The following is a 17951-nucleotide window of genomic DNA, read 5'->3' on the forward strand; positions in this document are numbered from 1 at the left end:
CATGATTACTAGTGCCCAACTTGCTAAATGTATGAAAGCCATGTATGTGATATAAAAGGGATTCCATCGTTACTTGCTAACTCAATTTTTTTTAATATGACGTAGATTTTTTTCAATTCACACTCGAGTAACGATGGATTCCATCATTCCTTCATTGATATAAAAAGGGAATCCACAATGTGGTGGGTGTAGCTCATTCACGTCGGGTCCTAACAGGATACAGGATCGCCCATCACTAGATGTGTAGGACCGGACGGGACCCACTGGAGTAGGAAAACCCCGGTGCAAACCCTAGTGAACACTGCCGCTGCCTCCACGTCAATACACCGAGGGCGAAGGCCCAACCCTGTCCGAGATCAGACAGGGTTGGTTGCCACGGCCGAATCCGAGGTGTCCACTTTTCTATTCTTTGCGTTTTTAGCTTCCCTTCTTTTTACTGTGACTGCGAGCATATTACATAATGCTTCAGTCCGCAAACCTTATCGTGTTCCTCTTTAATTGGGGATTCCTCTTCCGGCAAACTAGTGCACGGGCGATCTCCTCCCTCGCGCACGAAGCAATCCGGTCCGACCATGTCGCGCAAGGTCGTCGCTGTCGCCGCAGGAGAAGCCCACACTCTCGCTCTCACAGGTATCACGTCTTTCCCGAGTCTCCGAGGATAATCGTCTTTTTTTTCCCGTTGGTGAATGGTTCGCTTGTTGGTTTTCTGACTGGATTTAGCGGATGGGATCGTGTTTTCATGGGGACGGGGGACTTTTGGCCGGCTGGGCACCGGCAAGGACGTCGACGAGCTCTTTCCGGTTCCCATCGCCTCCTGCGGTGCTTCGTCTCAGAGGAAGAAGGGAGGGCTCAAGGCGCCGCAGCCCAATTTCGTAGGGATCGCTGCTGGTGCTTACCACAGCCTTGCCTTGCGAGGTTCTCATCGTTCAATCTCTCTTCTCTTCTTTCAGTTCTGATCATCATCATCATCGTTTTAAATAATTGACACTATTACTGGTGTTTGATGAAGATTCTGCTATAAACTTGGCACTAATTCTAGTGTTTTATGGAAATTCTACCAAAAGCAACATCGAAGTTATTATTGTTATCAATGGATCAAAAAACATAATTGAGAACGGTGCTCCATGGACTTCTCCTGAGATTATCTCAACCATTACCTATTCATGGCTGCTTGATCAGATGTGAATTACTTCTGGATGGTAAAATCGAGCATCCAAACTTGCTAGTTTCTTCATATGCTATCCACGTCCTTTCTAGGTTACATCAAGACGTGTACTGTAAGCGCTTACCCCTTTATAAGACCTTACAATCAACTGGGGCTTAATCCTAAACTTGCTAGTTTCTTCATATGCTATCCACGTCCTTTCTAGGTTACATCAAGACGTGTACTGTAAGCGCTTACCCCTTTATAAGACCTTACAATCAACTGGGGCTTAATCCTGCTAATGTTCCCTTTGATCACTTATGTAATCATTAGATTTGTTCTAGAGCAAGTCATTAAAAATTTGTATAATTTTGAACATTATTTAGTTGGTCTGTAGGTTGGGTGCTGAAAGCATACTCTCTGCAGGCACTTCTCTGGCACTACTGACATCTATGACTGACTATGATAGATTATGAGCTTAAAATATTTATCATGCCTCCCTTTTCTTTCAGCCTTAATTTATACCACTTTTAGTTTAAAGATATGATAGCTTGGCTGGCAATTCTGGTTCGCCATCTTCCACTTATTTTCGTCATTTCCATGAAACTAAACTCCTGTTTTTGGTGAAGAATTGACACAGATGGGAACCTTATTGTCAGTCAATGCCTCCCTTTTCTTTCAGCCTTAATTTATACCACTTTTAGTTTAAAGATATGATAGCTTGGCTGGAAATTCTGGTTCGCCATCTTCCACTTATTTTCGTCATTTCCATGAAACTAAACTCCTGTTTTTGGTGAAGAATTGACACAGATGGGAACCTTATTGTCAGTCAACTGTCTTCTTGTAATATCTGTATCTTTGCTGAGTGCCAAAGTTCTAGGAACTTTTGCCTTGTAATGCTGATGCTACTTTTAGATACCCTTCACTTGCTGCATAATGGATCTGATCATGATTTTTTCAGCATTTTCAGTTTAATATTGGACAAATTTTATTAATCAGATGCTAGAGGAGAGTGCACCTGCAATAATTAAGTTATTATCTGTTGATGATCTAGCATATTTTGACAGTTTAAAAGCTCTCAATCTGATTCTTCTAACGATTAATTTATCTTATTTATCCAGAGTGAACTTTGTGAGGCATGAAAATTGTTAATACTCTCATCTGCATATATCTTTCTGCGTGATGGTTTCAACTTGAAAATTGAAACTTTAAAATCACAACTTTTCTATTTGCAATGTGATGATAATCCTATTCCAAACTATGTTGATGCTACACAGCTCATTTCTTTTATTGTGAAATTGCCAGATGATGGTTCTGTTTGGTCCTGGGGCTATAATGTCTGTATCCTTTGTGATCTGATCATTTGTCTTGGATATGAAGATACCTCTGCTTGATTTTAATTTTAATATATAAGACAATGTGGTTATTGGGCCCTTGACTATTATATGGATGGCCAGCTTGGTCATGGCAAGGAAAATTGCTCAGTTCCTTGCTTGATAGAACATTTCAAGGAATTGGGTTCTTCTGACTCTTTGACAGAGGAATCAAGTGCAGATCACACAGGAACTTCTTTAAAGGTAATATCACTGAAGCTTTCTGATTGCAGGGGATTATTAATTTATAAACAGTAATTTGATCATCCATATCACAAACCTTTTTGAATATATTTGCCAAATTAATTGATAATTAATGCTGAAGAGATCCATGCCTTCTAACAAATTTGAACTACAAGGGGAAAGAAAATATATAGAAAATTAATATCAATAAACAAAATGAAAGAAGATAACCATACATATGCACCACTTAGTCTAATTTGACTTGTATATATGACCACATAGATATAGTGTCATCCACATAAGTTGCAACCTGGGTTGCAGCTTAACCCAACTGGCAGACAAGGACCATTAAGGGATTGCATCCACATGCCACCCTTCAAAACAATGATAAAATGAGGAATTATATGCAAGTGTGAATGATTGAATTCTGGTGATGATCCTATTGTTCTATTAGTACTCTCACAGGACTAATTTGGGTGTCTTCCATGCAGATTTGTGCTGTCAAAGCAGGAGGAATGATGTCACTTGCAATAGATGATCATGGGTCTTTATGGATCTGGGGAAACTGTCCACAGGCTAATGACGATGGAGAATTTTGCCTTTCTAGTAGCAGTGTTCCTCTACCTGTGTGGAACTTCCATGGCCATACTGTCGTCAAGGTGGCATGTGGAAATGAACATGTGGTTGCTGTAGTTAGTGCTGGAGAAACCTACACTGGAGGGGATGATCTCGTATGCTATGCTTGGGGTAATAACAATCATGGTCAGTTAGGGTTAGGTGACAAGGAAATCAGACTACGACCTGAAGTCATCTCGACTTTCAACGAGGAGTCCTCCTGGGTGGTTTATGAAGTCGCTTGTGGAGCATTTCATACTGCTATTCTCACTAATAAGAAGTCATATAACCAGGAGATCGAATCAAAGTGTTGGACATTTGGTCTTGGTGAAAATGGGCAGCTTGGTCATGGGACTACGAAGAGCATATGTTTGCCACAGACGGTAGATGCTTTACCACAAGATGCTTTCCTGATTTCTCTTGATTGTGGTTTGTTTCACACGTCTGTTGTGTCATCAGCTGGTGATGTATGGTCTTGGGGAATGGAGAAAGGGCTTGGATTATGCCCGGATGCTAGCTTCACGGGAACTGATGCTGGTGATGCATACCTCCCATTGAGAATTCGGGCTTCTGAAACCAACGGATTCAGGTTTACAGGTCCCATGCAAGTTGCCTGTGGAGCAGCCCATACAGTTCTTGTTTCTGACAATGGTTATAAGCTTTGGGCATGGGGTAGAGGCCGAAGTGGGGTCCTGGGGAGAGGTCAGACAGCTGATAGTTATGTTCCTTCTGCTGTAATGTGGCCACCTCTCGATACGGTATTCAAGGATGAAAAATTAAAAACAGATGACCTGATATCAAAGACCGAAGACCATGAAGTTGGAAAAACTGTCGAGATGGACCACAAACTGTCTGCGGTAACGGAGGAATTGAACTTTCTAAAGACAAAGCTGACTCTTATGGAACGTTATGCTGGTCTGCTGCATTTATCTATATTCAGAAAGCCACTCGATGAGCGAAGACTTCCGCAGTCACTGCAAGACTCTGGTGTCTTTGATGTCAGAAAGGAATTAGAGAACGTACTGGAAAAGGCCGATGATGAGGAGCTAATTCGAATGGAGATGTTCTATCGCAGTATGCTGTCTACCGTGAAGGACAGGCTGATGAAGAGGAGAGTACGAGAACTTGTCAAGGAGTGCCTTGTTTCTCTATCCACTGGGAGGCAACATCATTCACCTTAATGTGCAGTGTTTTGCTGTTTTCAGCATACTATCGTCATTTAAAGGCTGCAATAAATATCAGCATACTATCAGCATATATATATATATATATATTCTCCACTTCTTATATAAGTTTGAGGCTGCAATAAATCATTTAAAGCTCGACGATTTAAAACCGAGTCTTGTTCTTGTGCCTTTTTTGATTTGTGTAGTTGGTTTCACTCTTGTCTTGACTATATCAAAATTTGTAGAATGCATCATCTTTGTATGAGCGAAGGACTTACGCGACTTTGTGGTCATCTGTGGATGAATTAAGGTTGTTGAGGACTTCTATAACTTAAGCATGTTATGTTTTCATCTAATATTTCTCTTAGAAATGTTTCATCTTGTTGGTTGGTGAGAAGAAGATGATGAATGATGCCAATTAGAACTAGCGGACACAAGGGTTAATTACATATTATTTCTTTGTAGTTAGTTACCTTTAATATTTTAATCTATATATTTTAAAAAATTATATTGTCATCTCAATAATTATAAAAATAAAATATTTAGGTTTATTTATTTTAATGTAGTTGGTTTTATTAATGGAAACATGAAAATAAAATATAAAAAAAAATAATTTTAACGTTTTAGTTATGGTGACGGATAACATCGATGATAATGGATGACGATGTCGTTGGGGGTCGCGGATGATTGTTGTGAATGAATACAATGATGACGAGAGGTGAGGGTTGCTCTGTTTATGTGCCGGCGTGGACATAGTTTCCAAGCGGTCCTCACCTCTCGTCGGTGTTCTCCTTATATGTAATAGCTACTTGCAACCTCCAACGACGTTGTTGTCTGTTACTATCGATTGGAATATTAAAATTATTTTTTTATTTTTTTATTTTTTATTTTTTTTAATAAAATTAATATTATCATGATAAATAAATTTAAAATATTTTATTTATATAATTATAGAAATATTAATATAATTTTTTAAAATGTAAGAATCAAAATACAAAAGATAATTAGTTAGAGAGAATAATATGTAATTAGCTCGTGAACACAACAATAACATCAAAGACTCCGAAAAGCAGCTGTTGATCTGCAGAACGGAGGAAGCAAACAAATGAAAACAAAAAACAAAAAAACACAGTTTCGTTGGCGATTACATGCGAAAAATCCAAGTTTTTAATTTTCAAAATACTTTTTTAAAATGATAAAATTATCCTCACTAATATCTGACCCACCGAAATCCGGAGCACCATTTAGGCGCTTCTTCGGACCGCGAAACCTCTCGCTGAGTCCGAACCCTTGATGAAGTCTTCGTCGGGGTCTCCTCTCCCGTCCCTTGGCGCGCTGCCCTGCTTATTCCACCGTCAATGGCGGGGGAAGCAACCCTGAGGAAGGCCATCGGGCGCGTTCTCGGCTTCTTCATCCTGCTCCTGATCGGAATCCTTGCCTTCTCGATCCGCCTCTTCTCCGTAAGTCCTCCAATCCTCGATCTCTCGACTCTAGATCTGAGCTCGAGAGTGTAAGATTGGACTAGGATGTCTTCCTTCCTGGTTTACTGACGTATGTAGCTGTTGTTCGAATCGAACTCGTAGGTCATCAAGTATGAGAGCGTGATTCACGAGTTTGGTCCATACTTCAACTACAGAATCACTCAGGTATGACAGCTTTGAGCTTATCTTTGCTTCATCCCCCTTCTCGTGCTCGCTGATGTGATTGCTTATTTTAATGGAGCTAGTTCTGTAACTCCTTCTGAATTTGAGGATTGTTTATCGATTCTGTGGATATGGTCCTCCCACAAGTTGATTTTTGATACCTTAGGACATTCGAGTTAGGAGACCTTGGAATACTGAACCTTATGTTGTTTATCGTTGAATGGATTTATTGTACTAAAAGCAAGGTATCAGTTCTTTTCATATGTAAAACAAGGAAATAATTCACCTTTTTCATTTTGAAAAAGCATAATGTAACTTATAACCCAACATTCAATATATGATATAGAAGATCTTTTAGCACAAAGGCTTTCGTTATTACAGACAGAAGAACTATATAACACAATTAGTATCATTCAATTACGCTGTATATGAAAATTTCCTGGTTTTAGGACACTATGGAAGGAGGATCTTTAGGCTTTCGTTATTACAGTTGTCCATATTACTTTTGCAATTCAGCTCTTTTTCATGTTAAATGATACATCTGCTCCTCATTTTATCAACTATTGTTTCAGTTTCTTACGAGGAATGGAATATATGATTTCTGGAATTGGTTTGATGATCGAACCTGGTACTGTATCAAAAAGATATGTCTACTCAAATTTCAGAAACTCCAAGGATGATTAATATGGCCTTGAATTCATACATTCACTTCTTGTCCATAGGTATCCACTTGGTTGTGTAATTGGTGGAACTGTTTACCCTGTTCTGACACTAACAGCAGGTTCCATATGGTGGTACGTATGCCAGATGTGAATTAGAGAATTAGATTGTCATCAGACTCTTAATCGAATAGTAATGTAATTATTTGCTTTGTGATTGCAGGCTGCTGAATAACCTCAACATTCCTCTGTCAGTGGAGACTGTCTGTGTATTCACTGCTCCAATTTTTTCAGCTAATGCAGCTTGGGCTACATACCTTCTCAAAGGTAGACCATTATACATTATTTATATTGCCTTTCATCTTTCTCCAATTCCTGGTAGTTACTTGCTTTGCTATGCTTCTGATGTTTCTGTTACAGGAAGTTAAGGGAACCGGAGCTGGATTGACTGCAGCAGCCCTGTTGGCAATGGTAACTCTGTACTCATGTATTTGTGGAAAATGAGCAATGAAAATACATATCTGAAATCTTTTTGTTCGATGTGTATATAATAGTTGTTTATTACTATAATATCTTTGTTTGATATGATACTATTTATTTTCATAATGAATATGTCTTAGTTTTTGTAACAAACTGTTATCTGTTATCTTTGTTTATTATGGTTTTTGCAAATTTTCATCTCTTATATTCTAGTTGTATTGTTTTTGGAAAAGCTATATCATCTAAGTGTCATTTAGGTGAAAGAATCTTTTAGCATGTGCAGTTTTTATATCTCAAATTGTTTCACAGCGACTTTGGTTTTGTTAATCCTGCAAATCCTAATCTCTAATTTCTTCACCATCGTTTTATATGTACAAAGACCGTAAATTCACGATAGATCAGTCTGCTGCACTATAAGTATCCTGGAAAAGAAAAGTGAGATTTGTCTTTCATTTATGTCTTTCTACTCAGATTTTAGAAACATCATTTTTCTTGTGTTTCTTTTGATGTGTCTCATATCTGGGTTGCAAGTTGGAAAAAACCTGGTGGCCCTCCCGTTTCAGCCTATTGACACTGTCATATGCTTCTTTATCTGGCTTCTTCTTTCAGATCTCACAAAAAGAAGAAAATAAAAAAAGATTCATTCTTTTTCCTCTATGTGCAGGTGCCCTCATATATATCAAGATCTGTGGCTGGCAGCTACGACAATGAAGCCGTTGCAATATTTGCCTTAATATTCACATTTTATCTTTATATCAAGGTAAAACCTAGGTCAAAGTCTGTGGGAAGAAATCATGTTCCAAGTTCATGATGATAACTAGTTTAGGTGGTCATTTAGCCATTCTCTTTGAAATATTGTTTGCTTGAACTGTATGAGAATTGATATTTTATGTTATACACAATCTGCTGACATCATGAATCATATGCAGACACTAAATACGGGGTCACTATTCTATGCTACCCTAAATGCTCTATCATATTTTTACATGGTAAAGTGTACTCTTCTCATTTTGACTTTGGAACTGTTCCCTAAGCAAATTGGATGATAGTGTGCTTATCTTTTAAAGGTGTGCTCTTGGGGAGGCTATACATTCATCATTAACCTTATTCCGATGCATGTTCTTCTATGTATTATAACTGGTCGTTATTCTTCACGTTTGTACATTGCCTATGCCCCATTGGTAAGTAGTTGTCGTCCTATGCTGGTATCTGCTTTTATTGACTTCTTTATTCATGAAATACTTCTATAAGAATGAAATTTTATTTCAGTCAGTTAAAATAGCTCATATTTGCAGGTTGTTTTGGGTACACTTTTGGCATCCTTGGTGCCTGTGGTTGGTTTTAATGCAGTGATGACATCAGAGCATTTTGCCTCATTTTTGGTTTGTTGTTCAATGTCATTATTTTTTGTTAAATTTTTTGGTGTTATGCTATTTTTACATGCTTTCTAGATGCCTTAGCAAATGATGAACAAGCCTCTTTTATTACTTTCTCATCACAACTTCTCCATTCATTCTTTTCTAAGATTCATGTCTCATGTGAAGTTTGATGATGCTTAATTTGTTTAAATGTGCCCACATATTTTAGGTTCCTGCACACATGGCCTACTAATTCACTAATGGGATGATTTTCAAGTCATATTAAGTTATTAACCATCCTCTGCTCGTGGCTATTTATAGTCAGCTCACTTTACAGATTAGTTACCACTTAATCTATTATCTTATTGGGTCATAGGTTATATGTAGTTTCTGGGATGAGGATACTTTGGCTGAGCTATTGGAGGTCCCTTCTCAAGGGACCAATAGAAAATAATTGGCCTTTATTGGCATCATGATTACTTGTGTTGTTAACATGGTTGATTTGTATATACATTGCTAATATTATTGCACCGGTGTTTTCTGGTGATACAAATGTAGTGCTAGAAGTGTGTGCCTTTTGTACTTTTAAGTTTTAATTCTTAATATCATCACACATACTTTTGGTGCAATTTATTGCTATAAGTATATGCCTTTACTTTCCTACAAACATGGTTTATGTAGCTTAAAGTTGTATTCTTAATGAACTTATGCTAACTTTGTCCGTAAATCTGCAGGTTTTTATAATAATGCATGTGGTTGCTCTTGTTTATTATATCAAAGGAATTCTATCTCCTAAAATGTTTAAAGTGGCTATGACACTTGTTGTGACGATTGGCATGTAAGTCACATTCTGCAGTTTCCATGTTATCTGTAGGTTAATTGTGGCAGTTTGAATTTGTGCTGAATAGTTGCATGAATAAAATAATCTTATCTAATATCACATTCTGTTTCTCTAAGAAACTTCTTTTTCAGTGCTGTTTGTTGTGCAGTTATAGCTATTCTTTTAGCATTGGTAGCCTCTAGCCCAACAAAAGGTTGGAGTGGGCGTAGCTTGAGTCTTCTTGATCCGTAAGCATCTACTCCTGAAGTTGATTACTACTAATTTCAGTACTTGTCCATTTATAGTATATAATTGATAAATCCTTCACAATAAATGCTGCAATGTTAGCAAGAAACACACCGCAAGATTGAAGGGTGATGGTTGTGAATTATAGTTATGGACATATATTAATTGATTCTGCTGATGCCATTTAGTTGTAAAATCAAAACTGGATCCTGTTCAAGTATATTATGATAAAGGTAAACAGATAGATAGTTTGTCTACTGGAACAGTCCTCAATTAAGGACAAAATAACTTTTTGACGTATCTACCAAATTAAACATAGATAGACCTTTCTATGATCAATCTTAATGTCTTGTTTCTCTTGAGAACGCATAATCCATTGACAAGGACATGCACTACCCTATATTAACATGATAACCATTATGAAATATAATAGGTTTGAATTTTTAGTTATAGCCATTTAGTTTCCTGGTAAGCGCCCAAGTAGGCGTTGTGCCAGCATTGTGCTGGCATGACTCAGCGATAACCAATATGTGCAATCTTTGTCTCTGGATCTACTGAAATGTGTAAAACTGTAAATAATTCCTCATCCAGCAGAGTGAACATGGGAAATTTAACTGAAACCATGTCTCTATGTAATAGATAAATTCAACCAAAAAAAAGCACCATTTAAAGCTAGAGATAAGGATAACGCAAATATGTACGAGGACTACTATGGCAAAGCTACAGAAGTACAATTACAGAAGAAAGGACCTAAAACTAATCCAGATAAGCAGGCTATCTGTGCTGGTATCTAAATAGTCATAGAAAACATTGGGCTAGCTTATTTGTGTGACTATGAAAGATCTAACTTAAAACATTTTAGTCTGTCATTATCATCTGCAACATTTTGTCAGGTGCGCCTTATGCTTGTTCTTGCTCCAGCTGCATGCATTATGTCCGGGATTGCACTTTCTGAAGCTTTTGATGTCTTCACACGGTCAATTAAACTTCAGCTGCCAAAGATGTTTGAAAGTCTACCTTCTGGTGTATGTGACTAAGATGTGGATTATTCTCTTATTGCTCAAATTTTTAAAAATATGCTTAAAACTTCATGGTTTTTGTATAAGGTTTCCTTTAATTCTTGCTGTTACAATATGAGTTTCAAGGCAGGGGATATTAATTCCAGTCAAGATGTCGTAAAGGTTGATACCAAGGCAGCAACAGTTAAATCTGAATCTGCACCAAAAGAAAGACCATCAAGGAAGAATCGGAAGAAAGAAAAGGAAATTGTTGAAATGGTTCCTAATAGGCCTCTAAATGCAGAAAGACTTCTGGTGTTGTCTTTGGAGGCATCTGCGGTTGCCATTCTTCTGTTGATCATACTTGGTGCCATTTATGTGGTATGAAAATTTTTTATTTAAGATTTTCTGCTGAAATTATTCTCAGATTCATGGCAATGTGAATTTGATACGTTATTTATTTTGCCAAGATGCATTTTACATTTCTTTATAGTAATATATGTGTGCAACATTCTTAACTCAGTCAAATATTGTCTCGACTTATACGTGGCACTACTATATTACAAGTGAGGAAAATTTCACAGTGATTGAAGATATGTTAAATTATTTTGCTATTCATGTCTGTATAACTATATGAATGTGGATTTGTTTCTTTGTCATGCTTAATGAACATTCTCATTGGGTTAAAGAACTTTTTTTTAACTGCTTGTATCTGATTATGGTCTTAGGCCATTTAAATTTGGTACTGTCATACTTTTAGCATCAGTACTCACAGAGAAAATTTAAAAGTCAATAAATAACAACAAAAAGTGATTCCGACTTATCAGTTTGATGTGCCACAAAGCATACTCATAAGTTGATAAATGTTAGAAATAATTTTTTGGTTTGCTGCCTGATATATCCTTCTCCTTCTATGTAAATATACTGTAAATTCTCCAGTATTGTGTTTTATCTGGATGTTTGATCTTGAACTGAAGGTCTACTGTTACTTGTTGTAGGTTCACTGTGTATGGGCAGCAGCAGAAGCTTATTCTGCCCCATCAATTGTTCTAACATCTCACTCGCATGACGGTTTACATGTCTTTGATGATTTTCGTGAAGCCTATGCATGGTTGAGGCATAATACTGATGTTGATGATAAGGTTATTCTTCTTTGCCTTTTTCTTTGGTCTATTCTGCATGTTTTTTTGTGTTTGTGCTCAAGTGTTTTGCAATTGAAATTTAGTTGTAGCTTTGTAGGTATAGAAGAGGAGCAGATGTGCATTGTTAGATGTACCTATGCTATTTGTAGTCCTCCATTGATGCTTTTCTTAGTATATAGCAAGAAAGATGTGATGAATGAGATAATGAACACGTCCAGCTTTATTTTAATGCTGGGTCGTTACTTACTTGCATCGTTGGGAGACTAAAAGAAGGATAGGAGAGCCTTGTTTATTTAGATAACTGGAGATTGCCTTTCATGTCTTTGATGATAAATATGGACATGAAATACTATATTCGCATCTTTAGTTTTTTTTTGCTGTAACTTTTCTGAATTTACACACTAATACTAGTAGTAGTTGCTGCGGCAGTTAATCTGGATATGTTATTATCGATTCTGATAATCAAGGTTTCAAATCTTAGTGAGATATCTACCAGTCGTCAACCTCACTGGTACCTTACTGTATTGATACTCAGTATGGACTAGTACCAGCCAAGACTGGCTGAGCTGATGGTTTCTAGTTGGAGCCCTCCAAACCCTTTTAATATTTTTTTCTATGTATTAGCTCCAATAATGATTAAACATTTTGTATTTAACACCTATTAAGGATCAATACATAACAAATATGTCAAAAACTGTCTTTAATACCCATGTAGATGTAAACAGGGGCTATGTAGATGTTTAAATGGGTTGGAGGAGCGAGTCAGAATGAGTATTTGACGGTGTGTTTGCCATCTGGTACACCTAGGTTTATCGGTCAAAAACAATGTGGTATGCCCGACACAGTAACCATATTGGGTGGTGCGCTTGGAATAATCCTGGACAATGCAAAATGGTTCGGTATGTGCACTGATTGGCATTCAGATCAGTGAATACCATTCAATAAGGACCAATTTGAGTATTTGACTAAATTATGATCCCTATAATTATTTATGCCTCATGCTATGTATATTAACAAAGAAGATTGAATTATTTTATGGTCCAATTTTATCTAATTAATTTTTGAAATGTGCATTAGAACTGATGACATCCTTCTGTTTTGCTGAACTTTTGTTGTTGTTTTTTTTTTTATAGAGAGAGAGAGAGAGAGAGAGAGAGAGTATAATAATGACCAAAATGGAATATAATAAACCGACTCTATTTCTAATACCCAAGAGATGGCCATGTGGACAAGGGCTCAGTTCTGGTGTTGAAGTGTGGCTGTTGGCAGCTGCCAAGTTCACCTTTCACTAGATTAGAGAGAGAGAGAGAGAGAGAGTATAATAATAACCAAAATGGAATATAATAAACCGACTCTATTTCTAATACCCAAGAGATGGCCATGTGGTCAAGGGCTCAGTTCTGGTGTTGAAGTGTGGCTGTTGGCAGCTGCCAAGTTCACCTTTCACTAGATTGTATGATTAGATCAATGTTTTCTGTAAATGCTGGAGAAGCAAGACATGTAGCCTTTTAAACCTGTAACCTGCAGGAATTTAAAAAGGTTGTTTACTGATGTGCAATCAATCTCTACTTCAGGAGAAGAAATCTCTTATTTTCTGAACCTTGAAGGCAATAAGTATTTAATGCACTCATCTTCGGGTGGTGCCAGTTGGTAAAGGGTATACGTTCATTTTATACTTTAAGGTCTTACTATGTAAAAATGTGTTGAGTTTATGAAACACCACGTCAATTATTCGAATAAGATTTATGATTTTAGCTGCCTATGGTTATATTTCTTACTAGTCTGGTACATAGCAATTAATCGATACAAAGGCACTTCAATTTCTCCAACATGTTCACACCCGGTATGTGGTGCCTTTTAGCATCGCCTTCCTGGGAAGTGGATTACTAAAATGCTTTTTTTTTTCCTGTTGCTTGCTTGCCTGAAGCCACATCAACAGCAAAAGTCGAATATTCTTGTGTACAAGATTCAGAGACTATGTATGTTTCAAAAATCTCCAAAGAATGCTTTGCATGAATCAAGTTTCTTAAACAGTACATTTTGTGCAGGTGGCATCTTGGTGGGACTATGGTTACCAAACAACTGCAATGGCAAATCGTACAGTCATTGTTGATAATAATACCTGGAATAACACTCATATCGCAACTGTAGGTACTGCTATGTCTTCTCCAGAGAAGCCAGCTTGGGAGATATTCAATTCCCTGAATGTCAAATATGTTCTGGTCATCTTTGGAGGTTGGCAATTATAATCTGAAATCTTATGTACTCAGAAAGTTTATTATCATTCCTCTTGCTTGTTTCCAGGTTTGTGGAAACAGATGGTAAAGGTTTTGATAGAGTCAGGGGGACTGAAATAGGGAAGAAACATTTCAAGCTATCCCATTTTGAGGAGGTAAGTTTTTTTCCGACTTATTTCCTGTGTTAGATAGTGTTTCATTGTTGTGTTTATGTTTCCATTGGGAAGAACTGCTTTTGTTTTTCCATACCATCTATGAAGTCTGATGCTAAGATGACAAGATTCTTGATTACCAAATCTGCAATGCTCTTGTATTAGCATCGTGTTACTTCACTGGCTGTTGTGGTTGGCGCAGGTGTTCACTACACATCATTGGATGGTTCGTATTTACAAATTGAAACCCCCGAAGAATAGGATTCCTGGCCAACTCATCTCTCTCTCTCTCTCTCTCTCTCGTTTGCAGAATTCCAAAGCGAACTCTACTAGCAAATCGAAAAGGATTGGTAATAATACAAAAAGGAAGAACCCCTGGCAGTGAATTAAGTAAAGCGGAATGACCTTCCAGCATAGTGTAAAAGGACTTGCACATGAATTATTACAAGAGTGATAGAGCAGTTGATAGCGGGCGGATGCATGACCGAATACAGAGGTTACGGGTCTTATCACACCTTCCTAATGTATGTTTCTTATTGCTTAATTTTGTTTTACATCATAGCATTTTTTATTGGTCATGGAAACCTGAAATCTAGTCATTTGTCATGCGATGTGATTCATCTGCGCAACCTTAGTGTACTCCGCCTTGTAACGACGATCGATGCCCTCGAAAGAAATAGCAGAAATTGCCATCGGCAACCTCATATCCATACATCAAGATGATACTCATATGTCTCTCTCTATATGTACCTGCAAATTCCAAGTACACGTCTGTATATGTCCGTGTAGATCTCTATGAAATGTAGCTAAATTGAAACTTTAAGTGACATTTATATCTGTCTAAATAAAATATCAAATGTTTTTATGCATGAATATGCATAATTAATGTGAATATGTTTTATGGTATCAAAGGTAAGAAGACATGTATGTTGTATTAAGATTTACCAAAAGAAAAAAAAAGAGAGTAAAATATGCGATTTCCACTATTGACAAGGCTACATATGTAAAAGCACTAAAACAAAAGGTGTCCCTCGGCGGTATAGGTAAACCTTCCCCGCCTCGTCGTACAAAACGAAAGAGTATCTCGCAACAAACTATCTCCATCGTCTCTCGCGATCTCCGTCTTTTTTGTTCGCTTCGCCCTCCGCTTCTGCCCCTTCTGAATAATGCTCCCCGGAACGGACGCTGACGATGGTGAGGCGATGGGATTCAGCTTCATCACGACCATGCTTCGCTCGGTCAGGCGGAATCGGTGGAGGTAAGCTTCTGAACCCTATCGATGGATTGCATTCTTCTTATAGCTTCCTTGTTGGTGTGCCGATTGCTCTCGTGGTTACCGCCTTGTTCTCGATTCGTCGTCGCTTGATCCGCTGTCGGTTGCTTTCGGTGCATGAACTCGATGGTTCGACAGACTGTTCATTCATGTCCTTCTTCTTGATCAGGCAGTCGCTCTAATTCGACGTTCCGAGGGAGTGGTTGAATCCGATTAAGCCTTTGATCTTTGCACCAAATGAGAGTTGGCGAGAGGGGGATTTGAAATCCTGCGACCCGCTCAAACTAGGTTTTGGACATTCATCCAACTTAGAGGGCCTTATCGAAATCTCTTGGGATTGGATTGCTCTCGTGGTTACCGCCTTGTTCTCGATTCGTCGTCGCTTGATCTGCTGTCATTTGCTTTCGGTGCATGAACTCGATGGTTCGACAGACTGTTCATTCATGTCCTTCTTCTTGATCAAGCAGTTGCTCTAATTCGACGTTCCGAGGGAGTGGTTGAATCCGATTAAGCCTTCGATCTTTGCACCAAATGAGAGTTGGCGAGAGGGGGATTTGAAATCCTACGACCCGCTCAAACTAGGTTTTGGACATTCATCTAACTTAGAGGGCCTTATCGAAATCTCTTGGGATTGGATTGTCCGCTATCGAAATCTCTTGGGATTGGATTGCTCTCGTGGTTATCGCCTTGTTCTCGATTCGTCGTCGCTTGATCCGCTGTCGTTTGCTTTCGGTGCATGAACTCGATGGTTCGACAGACTGTTCATTCATGTCCTTCTTCTTGATCAGGCAGTCGCTCTAATTCGACGTTCCGAGGGAGTGGTTGAATTCGATTAAGCCTTCGATCTTTGCACCAAATGAGAGTTGGCGAGAGGGGGATTTGAAATCCTGCGACCCGCTCAAACTAGGTTTTGGACATTCATCCAACTTAGAGGGCCTTATCGAAATCTCTTGGGATTGGATTGCTCTCGTGGTTACCGCCTTGTTCTCGATTCGTCGTCGCTTGATCCGCTGTCGTTTGCTTTCGGTGCATGAACTCGATGGTTCGATAGACTGTTCATTCATGTCCTTCTTCTTGATAAGTCAGTCTCTCTGATTCGACGTTCCGAGGGAGTGGTTGAATCCGATTAAGCCTTCGATCTTTGCACCAAATGAGAGTTGGAGAGAGGGGGATTTGAAATCCTGCAACCCGCTCAAACTAGGTTTTGGACATTCATCCAACTTAGAGGGCCTTATCGAAATCTCTTGGGATTGGATTGTCCGCTATCGAAATCTCTTGGGATTGGATTGGTCTCGTGGTTACCGCCTTGTTCTCGATTCGTCGTCGCTTGATCCGCTGTCGTTTGCTTTCGGTGCATGAACTCGATGGTTCGACAGACTGTTCATTCATGTCCTTCTTCTTGATCAGTCAGTCGCTCTGATTCGACGTTCCGAGGGAGTGGTTGAATCCGATTAAGCCTTCGATCTTTGCACCAAATGAGAGTTGGAGAGAATGGGATTTGAAATCCTACGACCCACTCAAACTAGGTTTTGGACATTCATCCAACTTAGAGGGCCTTATCGAAATCTCTTGGGATTGGATTGTCCGCTATCGAAATCTCTTGGGATTGGATTGCTCTCGTGGTTACCGCCTTGTTCTCGATTCGTCGTCGCTTGATCCGCTGTCGTTTGCTTTCGGTGCATGAACTCGATGGTTCGACAGACTGTTCATTCATGTCCTTCTTGATCAGGCAGTCGCTCTAATTCGACGTTCCGAGGGAGTGGTTGAATCCGATTAAGCCTTCGATCTTTGCACCAAATGAGAGTTGGCGAGAGGGGGATTTGAAATCCTGCGACCCGCTCAAACTAGGTTTTGGACATTCATCCAACTTAGAGGGCCTTATCGAAATCTCTTGGGATTGGATTGCTCTCGTGGTTACCGCCTTGTTCTTGATTTGTCGTCGCTTGATCCGTTGTCGTTTGCTTTCGGTGCATGAACTCGATGGTTCGACAGACTGTTCATTCATGTCTTTCTTCTTGATCAGTCAGTCGCTCTGATTCGACGTTCCGAGGGAGTGGTTGAATCCGATTAAGCCTTCGATCTTTGCACCAAATGAGAGTTGGAGAGAGGGGGATTTGAAATCCTGCGACCCGCTCAAACTAGGTTTTGGACATTCATCCAACTTAGAGGGCCTTATCGAAATCTCTTGGGATTAGATTGTCCGCTATCGAAATCTCTTGGGATTGGATTGCTCTCGTGGTTACCGCCTTGTTCTCGATTCGTCGTCGCTTGATCTGCTGTCATTTGCTTTCGGTGCATGAACTCGATGGTTCGACAGACTGTTCATTCATGTCCTTCTTCTTGATTAGTCAGTCGCTCTGATTCGACGTTCCGAGGGAGTGGTTGAATCCGATTAAGCCTTCGATCTTTGCACCAAATGATAGTTGGAGAAAGAAGGATTTGAAATCCTGCGACCCGCTCAA

General features: G+C 38.9%; 1 protein-coding gene and 1 pseudogene across 2 annotated transcripts; both read left to right on the forward strand.

Moving 5' to 3' along the window:
* The first annotated feature begins 470 nt into the window (after positions 1 to 470).
* Positions 471 to 4837, forward strand: LOC103975062 (ultraviolet-B receptor UVR8-like). Of its 2 annotated transcripts, XM_065101584.1 has the most exons (5): positions 471 to 630; positions 721 to 915; positions 2450 to 2485; positions 2594 to 2721; positions 3192 to 4837. In XM_065101584.1, exons 1-5 carry the CDS (start codon positions 573 to 575, stop codon positions 4494 to 4496), a joined length of 1722 nt encoding a protein of 573 aa, XP_064957656.1. In that variant the 5' UTR covers positions 471 to 572; the 3' UTR covers positions 4497 to 4837. The 2 variants fall into 2 exon arrangements, with proteins under 2 accessions (XP_064957656.1, XP_064957655.1); XM_065101583.1 differs by lacking the exon at positions 471 to 630 and having other exon boundaries at positions 775 to 915; positions 2602 to 2721.
* An 888-nt stretch (positions 4838 to 5725) lies between these two features.
* LOC135607651 (dolichyl-diphosphooligosaccharide--protein glycosyltransferase subunit STT3A-like) lies at positions 5726 to 15085 on the forward strand (annotated as a pseudogene).
* The last annotated feature ends 2866 nt before the right edge of the window (positions 15086 to 17951 follow it).

Source organism: Musa acuminata, chromosome BXJ2-3 (assembly GCF_036884655.1).
Source record: "Musa acuminata AAA Group cultivar baxijiao chromosome BXJ2-3, Cavendish_Baxijiao_AAA, whole genome shotgun sequence".
Lineage (NCBI taxonomy): Eukaryota > Viridiplantae > Streptophyta > Magnoliopsida > Zingiberales > Musaceae > Musa > Musa acuminata.